General features: G+C 34.0%; 1 protein-coding gene across 1 annotated transcript in view; it reads right to left on the reverse strand.

Moving 5' to 3' along the window:
• Positions 1 to 22,738, reverse strand: part of LOC126979552 (dopamine receptor 1-like) — a 98,814-nt gene that overhangs the window by 15,974 nt on the left and 60,102 nt on the right. The window contains exon 2 of the mRNA XM_050828914.1: positions 10,752 to 10,892. Coding sequence (XP_050684871.1) covers positions 10,752 to 10,799 — 48 coding nt within the window. The 5' untranslated portion in view covers positions 10,800 to 10,892. The remainder of the gene's footprint in view (positions 1 to 10,751; positions 10,893 to 22,738) is intronic.

The following is a 22,738-nucleotide window of genomic DNA, read 5'->3' on the forward strand; positions in this document are numbered from 1 at the left end:
AAACAGTTTTCAGGTTTTACAGTAAGAAATATATGTATATACGCTCTTCAGTTTCCTACGTATCCTTACACGAAAAGGAGTATATATCTTAGACGAATGATTTAAGAGGCTTTTATAAGTTCTCTGAAATTCATCTAAGCCTTTTTCTTTAAGAAAATAATAGTAACAGATTCTTTTATGATCTTTAACGTAGACAGAGATAGTTTAATTAAGTTTATTTATATTGTATTTGCCGATATTTTCTCAATATCTATTTTAACATAGTAATTGCTGACATTTCTGTTTTGTTTATTGCATTTATAATATATTTAAGGCAAATTATACCGCACCAACTCTTATAACATGTTATAAGTAGAAAATAAAATATTTAACATATGAAAAGACGTGTTTTACCAGTAGGAGGCTCTTTGCACCGGATACCGGTTAGATTATGGGTACCACAACGGCGCCTATTTCCGCCGTAAGGCAGTAATGTGAAAGTATTACTGTATTTTGGTGTGAATATCGCCGCAGCTAGTGAAATTACTGGGCAAATGTGACTTGACATCTTACGTCTCAAGGTGACGAGCGCAGTTGTAGTGCCGCTCAGAATTTTTGGGATTTTCTATAATCTTGAGCGGCACTGCATTGTAATGGGCAAGGCGTATCAATTACCATCAGCTGAACGTCCAGCTCCTCTCGTCCCTTATTTTCAAAATGTTTTGAATACATATTGACACAGTTGTCTTCATATCCTTTAGCTGAAAAATGTTATGGTGACTGGTGGCATTATATTTTAACTTAAATCTAATCTAATTATTGATTTCTTACGAGACAAATTGATGAAAAGAGCAAGAATTTCGCCTGATATAGATGAACGCATTGCACATTACAATTCATCGTTGCTTAGGATTTATGACAAACTCAAAGTTCTGGGTGGCAGCCCATTTGCGCTTGTCACTTTGATACATAACATGTTAAGTCTCATTAGAGCCACTTGCTGCTAGACAATTGATGAAAACATTCCAGTTTTATTACTTTAGTGTGCGTGACTAGCTATGTCTTATATTAACATTGATTTATAGGTCACTTTGTGTTAGTGTGCATTCATTGCACAAAATACAGGTTAACAGTCAACGTTTTTGCGACGTTTTCATAGCTGTCACAGTCTATCTTAACTTATACATGATCTAAACATAATACAAATGGTGCTTACACACTAATGCTTGATGACAGAAAATTGGTGCCACTCTGGGGATGGCCCGGCCCATGCAAGGAAAACGATATCAATCCCACCGGTAAAACATGCTACGGAAGCATCAAAAGACAGTGAAAGAAATTTAAACAATTTGTTATGTTTTTAAAGTGATAACCCGCACTTCTGAGATTAATACACAAATAAAATTTGAAAACAAAATTTTACGAACGATGACGAACGATGATGAACGGGACTCGAACCCACAACCTCTCACATTCCGTGCTAACCGTTCGAGTGACGTATAGTCATAAAATCTTGTTCAACTCTCAGATTGTGGTTTTATCTACAGGATCTACTTTACAGTTGATAACCTGCTCAACCACAATATTTTCATATTAGGAAATTGACTTGAGATGTCGTTCTTGCAAATCTAAACAATTTGTTATGTTTTTAAGTTCGAGTACCGCACCTTGCTTTTGTTTTCAAATTATATTTGTGAAAGAAATTTGTTTTTCCATACATTACATTAGAACAAAAGGGTTTGTTTACTGGATTATTTGTTCATTCATACCTTATGACATTTATTTACCACACGAACACAACTGACCCAATGCAATGTGATAAATTGGTTACGCGTTAGGGAATGGGAAAATTGATAAGGGTACTCAGAGAGCGAAAAATAAACAGTTGTGAATCAAAATATGTCGGCGTAACTTTTCACTTAATGTCCCCAAATCGTTTGTAACACTGCCAATTTATTAAGTAGATATTCGAGATAAAATGCTTTGAGAAAAACTGAAGAAATCTAAATGGATGAAATCATATAATTTGAAGACTAAATGGTATTCACTATAGAATTTTATTCAGAAACAATGAAATAAGAGAGGAATGTTAATGTTTTCACAGAGAAAGAGAAGTAGTTTGCTTACACAAATTCATGGGGCAAAACGAGAGATCAATGAAATAGGAATCCAGAGAATATGTTAGAATCATGGCAATTCGAAGTCTGTAATATCCGCCTACACCACAGGAAGATATGGTTGTTTGTGTGTTTATGTATATTTTATTTAGTTGTTTCAGAAAAACCTCAATATATTATGCTAATGAACGTATCAGTTATTATGTTTTTATGAACTAGGTTAGTATATAGCAAATTGTATCAAAAGTTTCGCAAGAAGCAGTCATCTCCAACTAATAATTAGGTTGCTGTTATAATTGTCATGGCCATCGTGTCATGAAAACCATCTATAAATTCATTAACAAATCTTCCAGACACATTATTTATAACAATAAAATAATTTGTTGATCCCGTTCTCAAGTGTTTATTCCGCTGAGATTTGTCTCACACTCGAACCTCGAGGTATTCGTGCTCGAGCTGTCGTACGGTACGGATCTCTTTGGGACGTCGTCACGCTGCCTGTGGAATATACGAAGGTGATGAAATACTCGTTGTAATTTTTTTTCCATGGTCCAATTAAGAGTGGTCACCAGCAAGTCAACAATTGTGACGCCACCCGTTTTGAAAACTGTACAGAGGTTCTTTCCTCGTCATATAGATATGCGAATATATTCTAGGCAGTAGCGCCCTGCTTATAGTTGGATTTATTTTTATGGAATAGGAGGACAAACGAGCGTACGGGTCACCTGTTGTTAAGTGATCACCGCCGCCCACAATCTCTTGCAACACCAGAGGAATCACAGGAGCGTTGCCGGCCTTTAAGGAAGGTGTACGCGCTTTTTTTGAAGGTACTCATGTCGTATCGTCCCTGAAACACCTCACAAGGAAGCTCATTCCACAGCTTTGTAGTACGTGGAAGAAAGCTCCTTGAAAACCGCACTGTGGAGGACCGCCACACATCCAGATGGTGAGGATGATATCCTTACTTGTGGCGTGTCGTGCGAAGGTGGAATTCGGCGGCAGGAATCAGGTTAAACAGCTCTTCGGAACACTCCCCGTGATAAATGCGGTAGAAGATACACAATGAAGCGACGTCTCTACGCAACGCCGAGTGATCCAGCCGTTCACAGAGCACTGGGTCCCCGACAATTCAAGCTGCTCTGCGTTGCACGCGGTCAAATGGATCGAGCTGATACTGGGGTGCGCCAGACCAGAGATGACAGCAATACTCCATGTGTGGCCGGACCTGCGCTTTGTAGAGCGCTAGTATGTGGGCCGGCTTGAAGTATTGCCGTGCTCTATTAATGACGCCCAGTTTCTTTGAAGCCAATTTGGCTTTGCCTTCCAGATTAAAACACAATATCAATACCTCAACGTGGAAAAACCATATATTTTCCAGCGGGTTAAACCAACAACCCTCAGGGCACTCACATAGCAGAGCACCGGAAGACCTGGCTTGTCAAAGTAATTGTAATCTCGATCCAAATGGATTCCAAAAGTATGGCAAAACTATGATTGATGATCGAAGAGAGGAAAACTACTCTAGATTTATTACATAATAATATTACATTAGGAGGAAATACTAAGGCACGAACTTTGAAAGTTTCAGCCAATGTTTCACACGATATCTCGAAAACTTTCAGAGAAATTTTCACACGATTTCTCACTTTGAATTTTGGCCGCTTGCAAGGCGACTAGTCAAGTTTTCCTTTACAATTTTTAAAACTTATTTTAGCTCTTATAAAGATATCTGTGTTTCAGTAAAAATATGCTAATAGGCAACCAATACAAACGTACAAGACAAAGTACTATGCATGCACGTGTAACATAATGTGTAATGCTCAAAAAATTTACTTTTTCATTTGTCTTTAGCACAGTTATTAGCGTGCGGAATGTAATTTTTTTGGCCCTAGTAATTTTTGCATTCAAATGGACGGAGGTTTTTGATAAAAAAATTTCTATACAAATTGTTTATAGGAAAATATTTTATACTATATATTAGATACTAGCCGTTACCGCCCGCGTCGCTAAGTGAATTTTAAAAGGAAGGAACGTTGGAATTAAAAAAATAAGTAGTTATAAACCATCTAGGATAAATTTCGCATTGAATGTCGATACGATCAGTGGTTTAGGCGTGAAAGAGCCTCAAACAAAAGCCTATTTTCATTATATATATAATATAGATTTGAAATAATGAGTTCTTATAGTGACTGTGATGAAGATATTTTATTCAGAGATGTACATAATTATTAAAAAAGTTTGCGATTATAATGTTCTTGTAATCATTGCACATTTTCTTGAATATATAAATTAATCTTACTTAATAATTTCAACAAAAACATTTAATTTTATCATATCAATTATTCACAATACAATACATACAGGGACTAACAGATATATTAGATCGTTAGTGATCTTCTCTCCATCCAGCCTAGTGAGTAGGCGGTCCGAGGTTCGAGTCTCTTTCTGGACGCCTCGCGCCTGGGAGCTACATTTTCGGCCTCCAAGGCCCCCGCCCGGCTTCACTGTAAAAGCCTTCAGGGCTATCAGGCTATCAAGCACAGAGGAGGTCTTTAGTCGGTAGGGGGTGTTTACACCCGAGCCCGACATATGGGCCCCGTTTCGGGGTCTTCAATACGTAAATGTATTTTACTCCTCTCGAAAAAAAAAACAAACAATACAAACAAAATATTTTCTTAAACGCGTGTAATATTTGTAACTGTGTCTTTAGATTACTTTTTGCGTAAGAGTTACATTTTTGTTATTATTTTAACACACCCACCGTTTCGTGACATTTTCAGAGCACGTTTTCTCGGGTTAGCTAAAATAATAATTATAATGTAACTTTTAGGCAAAAACGAATGTAACTCCACAGTTACAATTACACACGTTTTAATCCCTTATACAGTGTTTTATTTAAATAACAACATAACGTTAAAATATACAAATAAAACTTATGAACTCTTTGGTTTCGCGCGAGCGCTCTTTCCAACTGAGCCAACCGTTCGAGTGACGGATCGTCATAAAATCTTGTATGCTTTGTTCAACTCTGAATGAATGAAGCCACAACCTGAGAGTTCGAGTCCCAGGTCGTTCATATAAAAAAGTTCAGTTTTATTTGTGTAATTAATTAGGTTATATTATGAAACATACCAAAACATTAAAATAACTAAACTAGTCGATACACAACATATACACAATATATAAATCAAAACAACGAGGGAGATACAATTAGTACCTAAATCAAAGCAGATGTAGCAATATCAAACCGCTGTTTGGTTGATTAAAACACATTCTAAGTGAATACACACTCATCACTCTCCACGGTTAATTTTAGGCTGCGGTTTACATAAATTTCAATTGCTTGGTAATATTGAATGTAAGCATCGAGTACCCGCTGAAACCATGTACAATTAATTAATTGAAAACATGATGTATCTAATATACTTAGTAAATTGGAGTAAAAAGGCATAAAAGGCATTTATTTCCTCAAAATTTATTCCTTTAGAATTCTTTTTGATGTCATTTCTAATATACTAGATACTACTACCGCTTCGGAAACAAATGGCGCTCTGAGAGAGATGAAGCGGCGCAAGAAACTCTCCCAGCATTCTTGTTTTGAGCTCTTTTCAATGAAAATATACAATATTGTACAGTCATTTCTATCGCTATAAAATAATCACAATCTAGTCCCAGGCTGTCCGATCATTTAGATATTCAGCTGTGGAGTAATAGGATTTACAACAGAGCCATTTTTTTATAAAACATTTAAATTAATTTATAGATAATGCCTGAACAGTGGCTGGGACTTTATTATAGAAGTGTATACATTTACCCTTAAAGCTATGCATCTTATGAAGGCTACTAGAATTAGTTACAAGCAATCCCTTATTTCTAGTGTTATAATAATGAAAATCACTATTAAGAGCAAAAAGTTATCAGCCAACTCAAGCTTAGTAGTATTTAAAAGGATTTTTCGAAAACTCAGATAACTAAATTGTGTCATTTTGGTAAATAATTTTGATTTTTAAAGAAAAATTTCAATCACTTAGATAGTAGATGTTATTTTGTTATTAATTTATGTTCTAATAATTAATTTTTGTAGCATAGAATAGTTATTACCCCAGTAAGTGAATTTTTTGATTCTTTTTGAGATAAATAAAATTTCTGAAACCTGAGCTTGTATTACTTTATTTAACTGTTGTTTAAAAAATCTTATATCTTTAAACAAGCAATTCTTGTGTATATATATATATAATCAGAATCTCGGAAACGGCTCCGATGATTTTCATAAAATTTTATATACAGTGAATTTCGGGGGCGATAAATCGTTCTGGCTAGGTTTCAATTTAAAAAAAATAGTTTTATCCGTGTCTATGTACAAGAGTATAATAGCTCAGACGGGACATTGGGTGATCCAGAAAGCAGAAGATCCGGTTAAAATCCAGATGTCCTATTAGTGTTTTTTATCAAGTTTTGTACATTCTTGAAAAACCGAGCAAGGCTCGGTCGTCCGGATATTATTGATAATTGAATACAACAGCTTTATTAACGACAATGATAACTCATATGTCTGCTGTTATTTTTTCACGTTCTAGTGAAAAAATCATCATTTTCAGTGTAACTAACTACTATGGAATATATTTGAACCTAAACGGCTTTTGATTCAAACCACCTAGAGACCCAAACTCAACGATTTTAAGCTTTCTCATTAATTCAACGCCTTGTTTGTGCTTATACATAGATAATCAAATAAAAATCTGAATTAATTTATATTTAAGGCAGGCAATGCTCTTGTGATTCCTCTGGTGTTGCAAGGGAATGTGGGCGGCGGTGATCACTTAACACCAGGTGACCCTTACGCTCGTTTGTCCTCCTATTCCATAAAAAAAATGTTTTCCTTTCTTAATTATTTTATTTTTTTAATGAACTCTTATTATATCTTTATTTTATTTTCCATTGGTCCCCAAAAGGTCCCCTTTTCAGCTTAATGAATTTTAAAATAAATTACAACAATATTTCTGTCGCGCTGGGTGGACTAATAATTGGTGCGATAAGGACAAATGTAGCCCCGTTTAAGAGTATCATTTCAAATATCAGGATTTATTTCTCAACTATTTCCTCTTCCAAAACTTTTCCAATCATAACGAAATTGTGGAAAGTAAACGGGAAGGAATACAACGTGTCGGATTGTTTTAATTTTTCTGTTTTTTGTTTTTCGATTTGTATAATAGGCTACTATGTGATTTAGCTATTTAAGTTCCGTTTAAAGTAATCTAGTACTTGTTCTTCATCTTCACATGGGTGGTCTCTGCAATTCGAGGTCGTATTTAGAACAGTAGATGATGTATTCAAATAGTCTACCACATCCAGGAAGTCACCCAACTTCTTGAAGTTTATGGGAACTTTACGAAGAATGCCTGGTGAGCTCAAATGCTGTCACCCTCTATTTTGCCATCTCTCTACAATCCAGCAGAACATGGACGGCCAATTTTTACTACTAGGCAGCCTCTGCACAGGGGCTGTCTTTCACACCTTTATTAAAAAGTATCCTGTTAAATTTGACTTGATCTGTGGCTGCACAATATTAAACTTAGTCAACATCGACAAAGCTGTCAAATTCCCCTGGTAAAATACGATTTAACACAGAGCATTACTAATTTGACTTGCCAGCAATCCTCCAGGATGTCATTATTTGAAAAAAATAATATATTTTCCTCGTAGGTGTAGTAGAAAACACTTTGTATCACTCAGGGAAATTCGATTCCACGACTCAGGTGTGTTCATTCCTCATCAGGAATGGCTAACTCTCACTTCCCAGTAAATAATCTTTCCTATTTATTGTTTGGTCAATCCACGTTCAATCATATCGTATGACATTTATCAACTCAACGCATTGTCAAAATACAGCCGGCTCTATACAAAATGATAAATTGGTTGTGTAAGGAAAAAGGTAAAATTGATATGGGTATACAATGATTGAGAATCAAAACATGCGGGCATAAATGTGCACCTAATTTGCCCAAATCGTTTGTGATACAGACAATTTATCAAATAGGTAGCTGATATGAAATGCTTTGTTTTGGTTACATATTATACTGAAACTTATATATATTTAGATGATATTATATTCAATGAGGAAATGATAAAAAGCGTTGACAACAGAATAGCAAATTACTTGAAAGTACTCGGTATCACAGAGTCACAAAAACTCAATCCGTAAAGTTTCCCAAGGTGAGAGTTTTCTAGAATTTTAGTAATTGAAAAGAAAGCATACTAGAGATGTTATTGTAATGACTGTTAGTGTATTTTTGCTTTAAGTGGGTTCCTTAAGTGTGCACAACAAAAGTAAAACCAACCCTTTTAGTAATGATTGATGGTGTAGGAGGGAAAAACTACGATAGGCATTTGAGATCATAATATTTTTATTAGGTATGGTAAGTACTTGATTGTAAGGCGTTGCGTAGAGATGGATTCTTCCTGCATCTTTTACCGCATATATCACGGGGAGTGCTCAGAAGAGGTATCCGAATTCCATCACAGCATATTAAGTCAAAATGCGAAATTCTACCCACATCATGTTGACATCTAGCATTGTATAACCATACATTCCGAGGAATTTGTTGCCTCCCTCAGACACTCTGTGGAACCGATTACCGGCTACAGTTTTCTTGAACCGGTAGATAGATAGATAGATCTACCAGTGGGAGGCTCCTTTGCAGAGGATGCCGGCTAGATTATGGGTACCACAACGGCACCGATTTCTGTCGTGAAGCAGTAATGTGTGAACATTACCGTGTTTGCAAATGAGACTTAATATCAAATGTCTCAAGGTGACGGTTCGCAACTCAGATTTTTTTTCAAGAATCTTGAGTGGCACTGCATAGTAATGGGCATGGCGTTTCAATCACCATCAGCTGAATGGCCTGCTCGTCTCGTCCCTTATTTCCATAAAAAAAAATCAAAATTAGAGCATATTCCCAATCCGGCATCGCATCTCTTGAGTTCTGGTGTTGCGGTTGTCCATGGGAGGTTGCCTATTCCATTGTTGGCGTCCAAATTTAAGTAGAACTAAAATAAATATAATAAAAATGATAAAATAGATGTATATGTAGAACATTTTCGCAACACAAGTGGGGAAGAGGCGGTGCGGAGAGGGCAGGGGACGTTTGCCGGTGATCACTTCGTGATTGCGAGTAGAGCAGTTGAGGTTAGCACTTCGGAATGAATTAATATTAAAATAATTTTGATTTAATCCAATCCCAATGATAATTATTTATAAACTTTTTTCAATTAGGCTAGCCAAATGTCACGCTTATTCATAAATGTAATTATTTTCTGTTGTGTACGTAGGTAGCGGAGAATTTAAGGTTAAGAGTAACATTTTTACTAGAAGGTATTAAAATGTCACATAACTTTACTTGTGTCTTATAGATTTCATGTTAACGAAGCTACTTACAAAAATATCAAATAAAGATTAATTTGTAGATACAATGTGGACAAACTTAATACGTTATCCTGCGTGAATAAACGCTTTTAAGAAATATATTCTAGTTACACGGAGCCAGCTGCTTAAATTTGTGTAATAAAGGATATATTAATTTTCAATGGGTTGATATATACAGACAGAATAGTCCGTCTATAATTTCAAAGCTTTATTGAACCTGATTAAATCATTCAACTGTAAATGGAGATGATTCAGTCCTATTTATTGTACATCCACTGATAATTAAATTCAAATGATGAATTGATGAAATGGATTTTCATTGAAAATTATTAATATAATAATAAATCATATATTTAAGCAGATAATCCAGATAGGAAGAGAACTTTGTCCATCCGTTTAGTGGAAGGAAAGTATATATGTATATAACTAATCTTACCATACTAAAACATAGAAAAAAAAATGAAAATTGGCTGCCCGTACACCAATACTCTCGAATGAAATCTAGAAGAGAGACGGCAAAGTTTTTTAAGGTGTGCCCGAAACTTATTGAAAACCACGACCACTCTGTGTTTCGAACGAATAAACCAATAAAAAGGCATTTATCACAAGGAGTGTTTCCAAATTTCACCTTCGCACGACACGCGACTAATTAAAATATCATCCCCACCATCTGGATTTATGGCGGTCCTCCACACTGCGGTTTTCAAGGAGCTTTCTTCCACGTACTACAAAGCTGTGGAATGAGCTTCCTTGTGCGGTGTTTCCGGGACGATACGACATGGGTACCTTCAAAAACGCGCGTTCACCTTCTTTAAAGGCCGGCAAAGCTCCTGTGATTCCTCTGGTGTTGCAAGAGATTGTGGGCGGCGGTGATCACCTAACAACAGGTGACACGTACGCGCGTTTGTCCTCCCATTCCATAAAAAAAAACAAAAATAATTGGATGTGGGGTATTCCTCCACAGTGCGGTTTTCTACACAATCAAGGCGTGGAATGAGCTTTCTTGTGTGTTTCCAGGACGATACGACCTTCAAACAATGCGATTGTAATTCCTCTGGTGTTGCTAGTGAATGTAGGCGGTGGTGATTACTTAACATCGGGTGACAAGTATGCCCGCTTGCCCTCCTCTTTCATAAAAAGACTAAGAGTTGAAAACGTGAAAAGCTTTGATTTTAATTACTAAAGGTCTAAAATTCAACAATGTCATATTTTTTAAAATATGAACTCACACTTGTCGGAGAAGTGTGTGTGTGCTCCATTTTATCAGCTGTTCTCATTCATTTTGCTTCAAATCTTCGTGTCCGCCTTCAGGAAGAATCCAAAACATGTTGATTGCCACGTTATGCGGAGTGCCATCTCTCATCACATTTCTGAAACAATAGAAAATTATTAATATTATCAATGATCACTTTTATTAGATTAAATAATAAATAAAAAGGTGATTCTATTAATATTCCTTTTTACCTATGTAAAGAAGAAAAAAGAAGTTTTACTATGACTCTATAGAGTCTATAGTAGTATGGTAGTCCCTTTACTAAGTCAAATTATGTTATGTGTTCCTAAAAACAAGCAGCGTCCCATACCTTTCATATCCCCATTTTTAAAACTTTCTATCGCCGTAATTCCTTCTTCGTCCATATACGTATCAAATTTAATGAACTTGTAAATGCTTATCCCGAAATTGACACATTTTCTACTAAACCTGGTGCAATTCGGCATCTGATGACCAAATCATGCTTTCTCCCCTAAGTATTCAAAGTATTCAACAAAATCAATGTAAACTTTAATTATACTATTATTTACTGTAATTAAAGTTACCAGCAAGCTTACATTAATGTAAACTTCTTGCTGGTAATTTTAAAATGTAGTTATTATAATATAGTACTAATTCTATACATATTATTAACGTAATAGATTATAAGATAGCGTAACTCTCTAGTAATTTTAAAAAATAATTAGAATCATATATGTGAAAACTAGTGAATGGCTTTTAGTTATACAAATAGATGTCAACAAAGTTATAAATAGGTGTAAGTCTTCTAAATAAATAAATAAATAAATAGTAAAACTTCTTGTTCATGAAGTAATTCAATTTGTAAAAAATATTTGTAAATCCTCTTACGTTGAGAAAAATCGGTAGGAATCTCTACATTTACATCTACTCTACTACATCTACGGTACTCTACATCTTACATAATCATATTAATTGTTTAAGGTAAGAATTTGTTAATTACAATAACATAATATTGTAAAAGTCAAAAGTAATTTAAATCTGACAGTTAAAATAAAAAATATGACAATTAAAATATACTTACTATACAAAAGAATAAGTACAGATATACAGGTGTCCCAAAGTTATGGGACATGAAGGGAAAGTACCTTAAATATCGAAGATAGGCTCTTTTACTGAAAGAAGACTTTATGTTATTTTTAAAAGTTAGTACTTCTGCATTCAAAGATTTTCCATTAATTACTTGCCTCGTCTGGGAATCGAACCGACTGAAATGTAAAAAAAAAACACCCCTACTTTTATAATGTCAATCGAAAGAATGACCAAAAACTAATAACTCTTCTTAAGTAACATAGTATTTTAAAAGAAAGGAACAAAGTAAAATGAATGTTTTCCTACTTGGATTGGTACGAATGGACCGAGTAGATGGCCGGCCAGATCCCCGGACCTTACACCATTAGATTTCTTCTTTTGGGGATACGTGGGCGAGTTACAAACAGAATTGTGCCATATCATATCGAGTATTCACCATAAAATGATAAGAAAATCAACAGGCATCGGACTCATTAAAATATTGGCGATTTGCATAAGACAAGAGGGATCACATTTTGAGCATTTAATTAATTAATTTACAAAAAAAAATACCGAAAACAAACGAAAGTAGTCAATTAAGTAATTGTGTTTTTTTTATTTAAGTTGGTTCGATTCCCAGGCAAGGCAAGAAATTTTTAGAAAATCTTTGAATGCAGAATTACTAACTTTTAAAAATAACATAAAGTCTTCTTTCAGTAAAATAGCCTATCTTCGACATTTAAGGTACTTTCCTTACCTTATTACTTCAGCTACAATTTATAATACTTACAACATCTTATATGTATAAATTTCTCGTGTTACAATTCTTTTTATACGTTTATAAATATACGTATAGTTGTGTTAAGAAATTTAATAAAATTGTTAAGAAACGTTTGTGTGGTAAAGGTTATTATAACATAAATGATTTTCTTAATGATACCACAGACTAGGAATGGTGCGAACTCCCTCAGGCTTTTGTATTATAAATATTTATTGTACAATATTACATATTTTTATAATATTGTAACAAAATTAAAAATAAAGCCCGCTTAGTTCTTTCGCCCGTTGTTCTCAGGTCTGAGGCATACTACTCGTATTACGAATGTGTGGTAGTTTTTGACGTTCAATAACTAATTTTAATTCCTATTTGGAATAATAATATTTAAGTTTAAATATACAGACTTAGCTGATTGATTGACATTATTATATTTATAGTATAATAATATAGTTAGCCTGGTATTCTCTTACCATGATGGCCTAAGACTACGTCACTATTTATTCAAATTCAAATTCAAATATTTTTATTCAAAATAGGATTTAAAATCACTTATTGAACGTCAAAATCTACCACCCATTCAAAAGAGACTGCCTCAGACCTGAGAAGAATGGGCGCAAGAAACTCAGCGGGCTTTTTTTTTTTAATATAAAATATGGATTACAATGTAATATCGTACAATAAACATTTATAATTAAAGAGCCTGAGGGTGTTCGCTTTATTCCCAGTCCGTGGTGTCATTAAGAAAATCGTTTATGCTATAATAACCTTTCCCACACAAACGTTTTTTAACAATTCTTTTAAATTTCGTAACACATTTGTTTTGTACATTTTCTGGGATCATATTGTAGAAGCACTAACTCGACCCAACCGAGTAGTAGGCATAGCAAGTTTATGTTTGTTTCTCGTGTTAACATTATGAATGTCACAGTTTCTAGAAAATTCCTCAATGTGCTTATGAACATATAAAACATTATCAAAAATGTATTGAGAAGCAAAAGTCAAAATGTTTATTTCTTTAAATTTTTCTCTTAATGATTCTTTAGGACCTAGGTTATAAATCGCGCGAATAGCCCTCTTCTGCAGCACAAAGATAGTATTAATTATTATATGTCATACTATCCTAATAGCTCAAATAGCTCACCCTTTCATCACTATTGTGATTCACATCTATTGCTAACGGCCGTTCCCAATATTCAGTCTATCTCTTTCTTGAGATAAAAATCGTAACTATCGTTGACTTTTCTGTCCCAATAAACTAATCAACGGTAACTCACCTTATCCGTCCACGCTGTCTGTCAATGGGACGACATAATATAGCTTACCATCGTTAGAAGTTTGTATGGAAATTTCAATTCACGCGTCCCAATATAAGGCGACAAGAATGACTTATCGGGTATATTAGGACAGCTTCAGATTATTGACCACTAATTACTGACAGTAGATGTTAGTAACTTATCTCTATCTGTAGATAGTATATTTGGCCGTAAGTCTATAGTATTGTTCGACTCGAAAATAGCTTGAGATCTGATTATATGTCATCTTAGGCCAATCACGTGATCCAGCTGTCATGGGCAAGAGAATACCAGGCAGAGTATCATAAAGCGAATTCGGAATTGCCGTGGTATCAATTTGACATCAGCCCTTCTATGTCAACAAAAACTGAAAGTAACTAATATCTCATATACCCGCCTACATTATTCATTGAATATTTGAATTTATTCGTTTGTTATGTAGGAGGAACATTAAAACAATCAGTTTACAATTAACAGAATCCATTAAGCAATTAAATTACAACGATCTCGCTACTACAGCTGGGTATTTAATTGGTCGTTAACAATATAAGTGAGAATCACAGTGCTGTGATAAATCAAGTAATTATCGGCATTACCGGCTGAAATATTTATAATTTAATAATTAACATAATTCTGAGTACAGAATTATATTATTGTTCCTATTTATCACCAGATTTGATTATAACTCTGCGAAACAATTATAGTAAGAAGCTTCTCAAACAGAAGGTTCTTTAAGTATTCTTTAATTTTTTTTATGGAATAGGAGGACAAACGAGCGTACGGGTCACCTGGTATTAAGTGATCACCGCCGCCTACATTCTCTTGCAACACCAGAGAAATCAAAAGAGCGTTGCCGGCCTTTAAGGAAGGTGTACGCGCTTTTTTTGAAGGTACCCATGTCGTATCGTCCCGGAAACACCGCACAAGGAAGCTCATTCCATAGCTTTGTAGTACGTGGAAGAAAGCTCCTTGAAAACCGCACTGTGGAGGACCGCTACACATCCAGATGGTGGGGATGATATCCTAACTTGTGGCGTGTCGTACGAAGGTGGAATTCGGCGGCTGGAATCAGGCATCTTTATATTATTACGAATGTATTATGTTTATTGTGTTATTTGGTTGAGTTCCCTTGCTATTGCTTGATTAAGGCAGCGATGGCTGGTCCGTGCGTCATGCTAGTGAACGGACACCACTTGTGGTCAAATCGTCGGGGAATCTAATGTTAATTTTTATAACTGTGGTATAATTTAATTCGCATCAAATCAAAATCACTTTATTCATATAGGAATCATTTCAGTTACAATAAATGTAAAGTGATGAAACAAAAATACTCAAACGTCAAATAGTCAATGCCTTGGACGACTAAGTAAAAAAAGTGAGTATAGTAAATGCATCAATCCACACACACTGTAAATAAATATAGGTATTTTGGGAGCCTTTTCTTAGCGATTATAAAAAATACAATAACTTTAATTTTAAAAACATGAAGTAGAGTTTCTGGTTACAGGATCATCGTGCCACCACAAGTAGCGCCCGTTCACGAGCATGACGCACGGGCCAGCCATCGCTTCCCTCGACCATATTTTAGGGAAGGGAACGACACGTCACCGCCACAAGCAGTGACATTCAAGCGAGCCTGATGAAGCCTGTCAACGAGAACTCAAATAAATAACAGAAGAATTTACCCACATAATATTATGTTAATACTCACTGATTAGAAAGAAAGAAAAAACATTTATTTTAACACTCACACAAATCACAAAAAGAAGAAACTTAAAAATATATACAAATATAAAAAGGTGTGGTGTTTAAAAAGGAGCCACTCAGCATGTGTTTCAACACAAGTGTGCTGCAACGCTGATTTTCTGTGACCCCGCGTGACACATGAACTTCAAGGGCGACACCTCGCCTGAATTAAAGTATAACTCTAATAATAATAATTAACTTACCTCTACTTACAATTTGACCATTTTGCTTATAAAATAATTCATAATTATTTATACTATATTTGATTATGAGTAATTAAAGCTCCTTTAAGTAATTAAAAATCCTTGAGAGCAATTCATACCCATTCAATTTAAGATATAATAAGATATATTTCTATCATTAATAATACAATTGTGTATGATAAAGAAAAAAAAATTGCAGTTATTGCCTTTCCCAAAATGGGAAAGAAGATGTCAGTAATTTTTTAGAAACTTCTAAAACTAGTAGACCAGTGCTGAAGCCTTTGAAAGTGATATAAAGTGAAAAAATAATAATTGTAGGATGACCCCATTGGAAACGGAAGAGAATATAACAAAAATGAAAGGAAAAATATTTTACGGGTGAGGGCGGGAAGTGGAAAAGAGTGGGATGTTTTAAGGTATAAAACAGTTTATCTCGATTTCCAGCCAAACTGCAAGTCCTATAGAAAAAAGTCAAATCGCAAAGTTGTGGGTAATAAAACATCTACAAATTTTTTATTTACAATTTTTTCACATAAAAACAAAGAATATATTTTATCTTCTCCAAAACAAATTTTTTTTCACGAAATTTGGTGATAATTTATGTTTTTATGCCCCAAATACACTATAATTGAATACAATTGAAATATTAATTTTTTCACTCGCCGCAAGGATGGTCCAACTCATCAACATAACAAACTCTTGCGATATGTTGCCGATGTTGATTAAAATCTATTTAATACACATATAGTATCTCTGTATGAATGTTTTGGGGTGGAATTGTAGAAATATTATGTTATATTTCCACAAAATACTTCGTTGTAATAAATTGACGGATTATCAAACCCCGCGTATAACTCACGGCTTTAGGCTTACCGTAACATAATTCAGGCAAATCCTTCCTTATTCCGCATCATGTAAAATTATAATACCACGTTAATACCCTTATGTCAGGCCTTAGATTCAAACTTAATTATCAGGGATTAGAAATTTTGGGTTGAAGCTTAGAAGGTTAAACTCTGGAAATCAAGAATGTAAAGGCTGATTTAGAAAGTGATACAAAGTGATGATAAGTCAGTGCTGACAAAGTTTACATACTGACTTAGACTAATATCTGTCTATCAGAAGTCGTAATTTCTTTACAGTTTGCAAAAGTTACTTGAGAAAACAAAAAAAGACATAACGATAGAATTTGCAGTGATTTCATAATTTCATTTCGTCTGTTGGAAAGGTTAATTGAAGTGTTAAAAGATACCTATCTAATAAGAAAGGATTTTGAGAAATTTGATTGAAAGAAAACGGATAAAGTAAAGAAAACAAACAAAAACTTGCTTATACAACAAATTGTATCGTTAAATCTATTGAAATTAAAAATCTTACGAAATATAAAATTAATTTGTGAATGACTTTAAAGAACTTTGATGAATTCATTACAAGCACTATCCTACATCAAAATACACTCATGAGAAAAGACCCACCAGCCAAAGCAAAAGGTTCAATAGCAAGGTTCGTTATAATTTCTCGTCGTATTAGATTGATTTATTGCTATGTAATTTGCAACAATCTAAGTTATTCTACAACGTAGTGCCAACAAATGACCATTTTTTTGGTCACGACTGGACTCAACGGTTGGCAGCTCAAAATAGGTTTTAGCAGAGATGTTGGCACGAACCACCGCCACGTATGTTCTTAGTATACAGCAGAAGGGCTCTCCTGTGAGACTCCGACCTCATCCTAGCTCAACGTTAAATTAAAGTGGAAAACGACATTGTCTAATTGAAATAAAATGAAATGAAATCGGAAGAAAAACTGACACATTCACACAAAAACAGTTAACCTACTTAATACAAAAGAAAAGAAACAATACTAAATGCTCTGTGTGGCACTGGTCTTCCAAAACTGAAGTCTACTCACTTTCAGTTGTGTCCATACATACATAATGAGCACAACACTGATTTTGAGTGACCCCATGATTGACAAACCTCTGACCCACGTCGAGGTGACAAGTGCCAAGTCAGATATGAGGGACCCCACCTTTGCCATCGATGGCGGTGTATTGTTATAACGCTAGTATTGGGGTTGTGTAGCATTTGTGTGTGTACGTGTTGGTGACACCATCGCCGATGATCTCTTTTTTTCATGAATCTCTTCAAAACATCTTAAACAATGCACACGTACACACAAGCTGTTGAAGTGCTCGGACTATAAAAATTTGGATTTTTACAGAGTACCGGCGGTCATTATTACAACCTGCTCTAGAATTTCAATCTTCGAGTTTAAGATTCCTCTAGTGATACTCCAAATATAAATAATATCCGTATGTAAATAGTATATTGTACTACAAATGATTTATGTATTATTTCCGACTCCATATTCGTTTTTAAACTTTTGTAACTTAAATTATAATTTTATTTATTAAGTTAAACCGTCAGACGCGTCAACCTCAATTCTCAGTTTTAATATTTCGATTGTGTTTTTTTATAAATTTGCGTGCGAAAAGTAAATTTTTCGCACTCAAATTTTAAAATGGGCAAACGGCTCCTAATCAACCGCAACAGCAAGCGCCAAGATACTATTACTACTATTCCCGCATGAGTAATACAAACAATAATCTGTAATTATAATAATTCCTTCGACACATTTATAAACACGTACATGAAAATCGTTTAGTGTAAACTCAGCTCAAAGCGTTTGTGAACGCTAGAAAGTGCACTGAGATGGAATGAGTTTCCATGTGAGTAACTCATTCATGTCCCAATATATTGACTTTTATACCTAAATTAAGCTGCTTCTCCCCTTCATACCTATCCTTTTAACCATCCCACCATACCCCGTATAAAATTATCTTTTTTTATGTACTTATTTATTAATTATGTCTCGAGTCATTAGACGCTGTCAATCAAATCAAATCAAAATCACTTTATTCATGTAACTCAAGTAAATGACATATAAGAATGTAAAAATATTTCTTTTCTTTTTTTACAATAACCAAAACTTCGTTTAAGGTTGAGCTTTAATGAGAAGTGGCAAGCGACTCATTGCCACTCTTTTAAATCAATACTTACAAGTTCATTGATTCACAAATCATTTCATTTACAGAAAAGTGATGCAATAAAAATACTCAAACGTCAATTAATCGATGCCTTACACGAGTAAGTAAAAATAGTAAATGTAAATTATTATTGCGTTATTCGTAATAAAACGCTTTTTGAAGGTATAAAGCTATATTAGTTAAAACGTGTTTTAAGCCTATCGAACGTTCGATAAAATTCCTTATTCATATTCGTTAGATAAATCTCGCATAACTAATACGTCTCTATAGTACGCAATGTTGCCATTTCTTACAAAAAAACAAAAAACATGATTTTAACTAATTTAATGAGCAACTGTCAATGGAAACAGACATCTCTTCAATGTCAATGGTTTGTCAGTTGTCAAAAGTCGATGTCAAAATAATTTCAAACTTCAAAGTTTTGAAGTTTGTCGGTTGTGAATCTATGACGGATATCCAACAACTTTGAGCGGGAAGCTATTTAACACATTATTTAACGAACAGCTGATCGATGTCGGTCATGTTTTTTTGCGTTCGAGTGCCTAAAAATTGGTTTATAGAAGGGTCCTAGCTACTATAAGTCACGTCAGTTTTATCGAAGAGATAATGAGCGTTTTAGCTCTAATATGCGATTATAATTACAATTTTTTAACAAGCGTATATTAGCGATGTTTTAAATCTCCGCTAAGTGAATAAGACAGTTAGTAGCTACGATGCTTGCACTTTTGATGGCACAGTAATAATAATAGTTAGCCCAACTATAAAGGTTAATCGCCCATTTACTCTACCTTGACAGACATTCTATTGTTTAGGAAAAATAGCCGTAGAGGTCAATGAATGCGTTGCCGGCTTGTAAGTCTTTCCCAAAGAAGTATTCTATTAGATGATTCCATAAAATAGCTGTGTGAGGCAGGCTTTCTAATGAATCACGCGATCGTTGAATTCCAGTAATGTGGGTGATTTTACGCTTCTGTGATGGAATTTGGCTTCCGATATTAACCTGAACGGTGAGTGATAAATGCGGGATGTGATCATTGGGGAGTGATTCCCGTCACAACTTATATTGCGTATATGTTTCAAGACAATCGTAGATAAGTTGGTTTTTATATTTTTTGACTGCCCATTACAATATAGTGCCGCTGAGGATTCTTGAAAAACCCAATCCTGTGTACAGGAGCCTCCAACTGGTAAATGCCCTAAGCTCTAAAATATATATATGTATTAAACGGATGAGTGATGTGAGCTTATCACTTGTATCTTAGACTTTTAGGCATTTAGCTAAATAAAAGGTCGTTTGTAGTGCTAACCAAACATAAATAGGTACCAATAATTTAAATAAACACAATATTTTGCATTACTTCATAATGAATGCTGTTATTTTAACCAACCTGGTTGTTGAATGAAATGAAACTGATTTAATGAAATTATCCGTGGTAATGTTGGTATTAAAATCATAGTTGAAAAGCCCAATTCACCAATAAATTGGCATACAAAGAAACATTAAAAAATCTACAATTATCGTTCGTAACTTATATTTTATATTTAATTCATTGTAGTTTTAGGCATACCTCGAATATTAAGTAATATTTCGGAATAAATAGTTTAATTCCTAACAACTACATAATATATTTTTGAAATATCAATGTTGTCTCCATAAATATGTATAACCGTTACGTATGTTGTTCAGGATATATAGATTGTATTTGTACTGCCGGAGGTCTGTCGTAAAGATCTATAGTTTACGAGGCAATATGATACGAATTATGAGCAAATTGCAAAACTATTCCATATAAGATATTAAGTTGTGCTGTAAGCTAGAGAAGCGCTTTCGAAGGTACAGCTGATAATTTTTTTATAAGTACATGTAAAACTCTGTTACTATAATATTATTTGATAAATATATCGACGTCGGAAAGCGATCTTGTCGTATCTCGAAAAATGAAACTGCGTTTTTTACATCATTCGAATCAGAAAAAAATACGATTAAGTTTATATACGACGTTGAATTTTTTGTAAGTATTTCGAAATTAACACGAAAAAATGTTGAGAGTCAACTAAAATCCCGTATTTTTTTATGTAAAAATAGATTAGACAAAATTGCTGCATATAGTTTGTAAAGTACGCAATTTACATAGGCCGAGCTGCATTACTAATGATGAGATACATCATTTACCATTACATTGTGATTTAATTTAACTCAGATACAGCAAAATAACCGCTCTAGATTTATAGATCACTTGGAGATATTATCAAGTTCACTTTCAGTCATAAAACCTACATTCTATACTTACACTATTTTATTAAAATTGGATTGGGTTAACCCAATATTAAAGGGTCTGATATACTATTTACTAGAATATACACTGCTTAGCTTGCAGATACAACGTGGGTATTGGTTTATTATGGTGTATTCGTCAGTCTGACCTCAACGGCCTCACTGGAAATTCGATTTTGTAGTGTGAAGAAGATGCAGTTTATCACGTAAGTCTAAATAATATTTAAAAAAAATAAAGGTGAGTGTTACTTACAATTAAGTTTATTAATAGTTAATATCATTTGTATTTTTTACTTTGATTTAATTTAAAAATTAATTTTAATTTAGTGATAATAATAAATATAATAACTTGTAGTACCTATATATTTGTGAATTTCTCTAAAGATTTACGCTATTTTGCGTTTAGGAAAAGGTGAGTGAAGATAAACCGATTAAGTAATGTAAAATAGACCTCATAAGTGAAATTGTACACAAAGATGGAAAAAAGATACGGTCAAACGATCAATAATGTATTTGATATAAATTATTTGGTAGAAGATTCAAGCGATGCTTGGCATGGAAAGTAGTTCAGAACTATAGAAAACACTAAATAATCATTGAATACATTTACAGCAGTTGAATAGAATTTTGGTGACAATTTAATTATAAAAAAACAAAGAAACTTCTTATGTCTTATGGATCGTAACAACTTATTTACTATTGATTCTGAAGGATACGAGCTTTCATGTTGAAAGTCTACCAGAAGCAGATGATAATAAATTTTTTCGTTGATCAATATAGCTGTCCCTGTAGATAACAAATACAAAAAGCAGACATAACATAAAGTATACACTCAATTTATTTAGAATATTAGAGCGTGATAAATCATAGCTAAATATTAATGATGGCCAAACGTCTAATACACTTTTGTAGAAAGAGGCATTTACCCCAGGAGATTCAAATTTATCGTGGAGTGTGAATACTCTGAAAATTTAAAATCAAAGCACTGTTAAGAAGAAAAAATAAAATGATATCAATGACCGAAGGAAATACATTTATAAATAGTAAACAGACTGATGATGAGATGAAAGGAATAACAAGAAACAAAAACATGATTAAGAAAACAAAAACAAAACATCCTCAGAAATGGTTTTATGGTAATGAAAAAGGATTTTATTGGCTGTCTAAGGCTATCCTTATTTAATTTCAAATAATATAACTGCAAAGATATATCAGAAGGAAGACGTTACCAGATTTAATCTTCACTTTTCTTAGAGTTTAAGAAAGCCTTCAGCGAAAGGATTGGTTGGCAAGAGTTGGATTGGAAGCAAAAAGTAATATAACAGATAAAGGTGAATGACGCATCAGGGCAGATTTACGGATGTAATGGATGTATGAATATTATTTAAACGAATGAGCAGGAAAAAGAAGGAAATCTTAGGGACCTACTTTTCTCGAATAAAAAAAGAAGGCAAGAGACAGTTTTGTGAACATTTTGATAAGCTAATTTAATATACACTGGACAATAATTCATGCGAAGGTTTATCAAATTCGATGACCGAAAAAATAACGGAAGTTATAATAAAACGCCT

The sequence above is a fragment of the Leptidea sinapis genome, chromosome 3 (genome assembly GCF_905404315.1).
Source record: "Leptidea sinapis chromosome 3, ilLepSina1.1, whole genome shotgun sequence".
Classification (NCBI taxonomy): Eukaryota; Metazoa; Arthropoda; class Insecta; order Lepidoptera; family Pieridae; genus Leptidea; species Leptidea sinapis.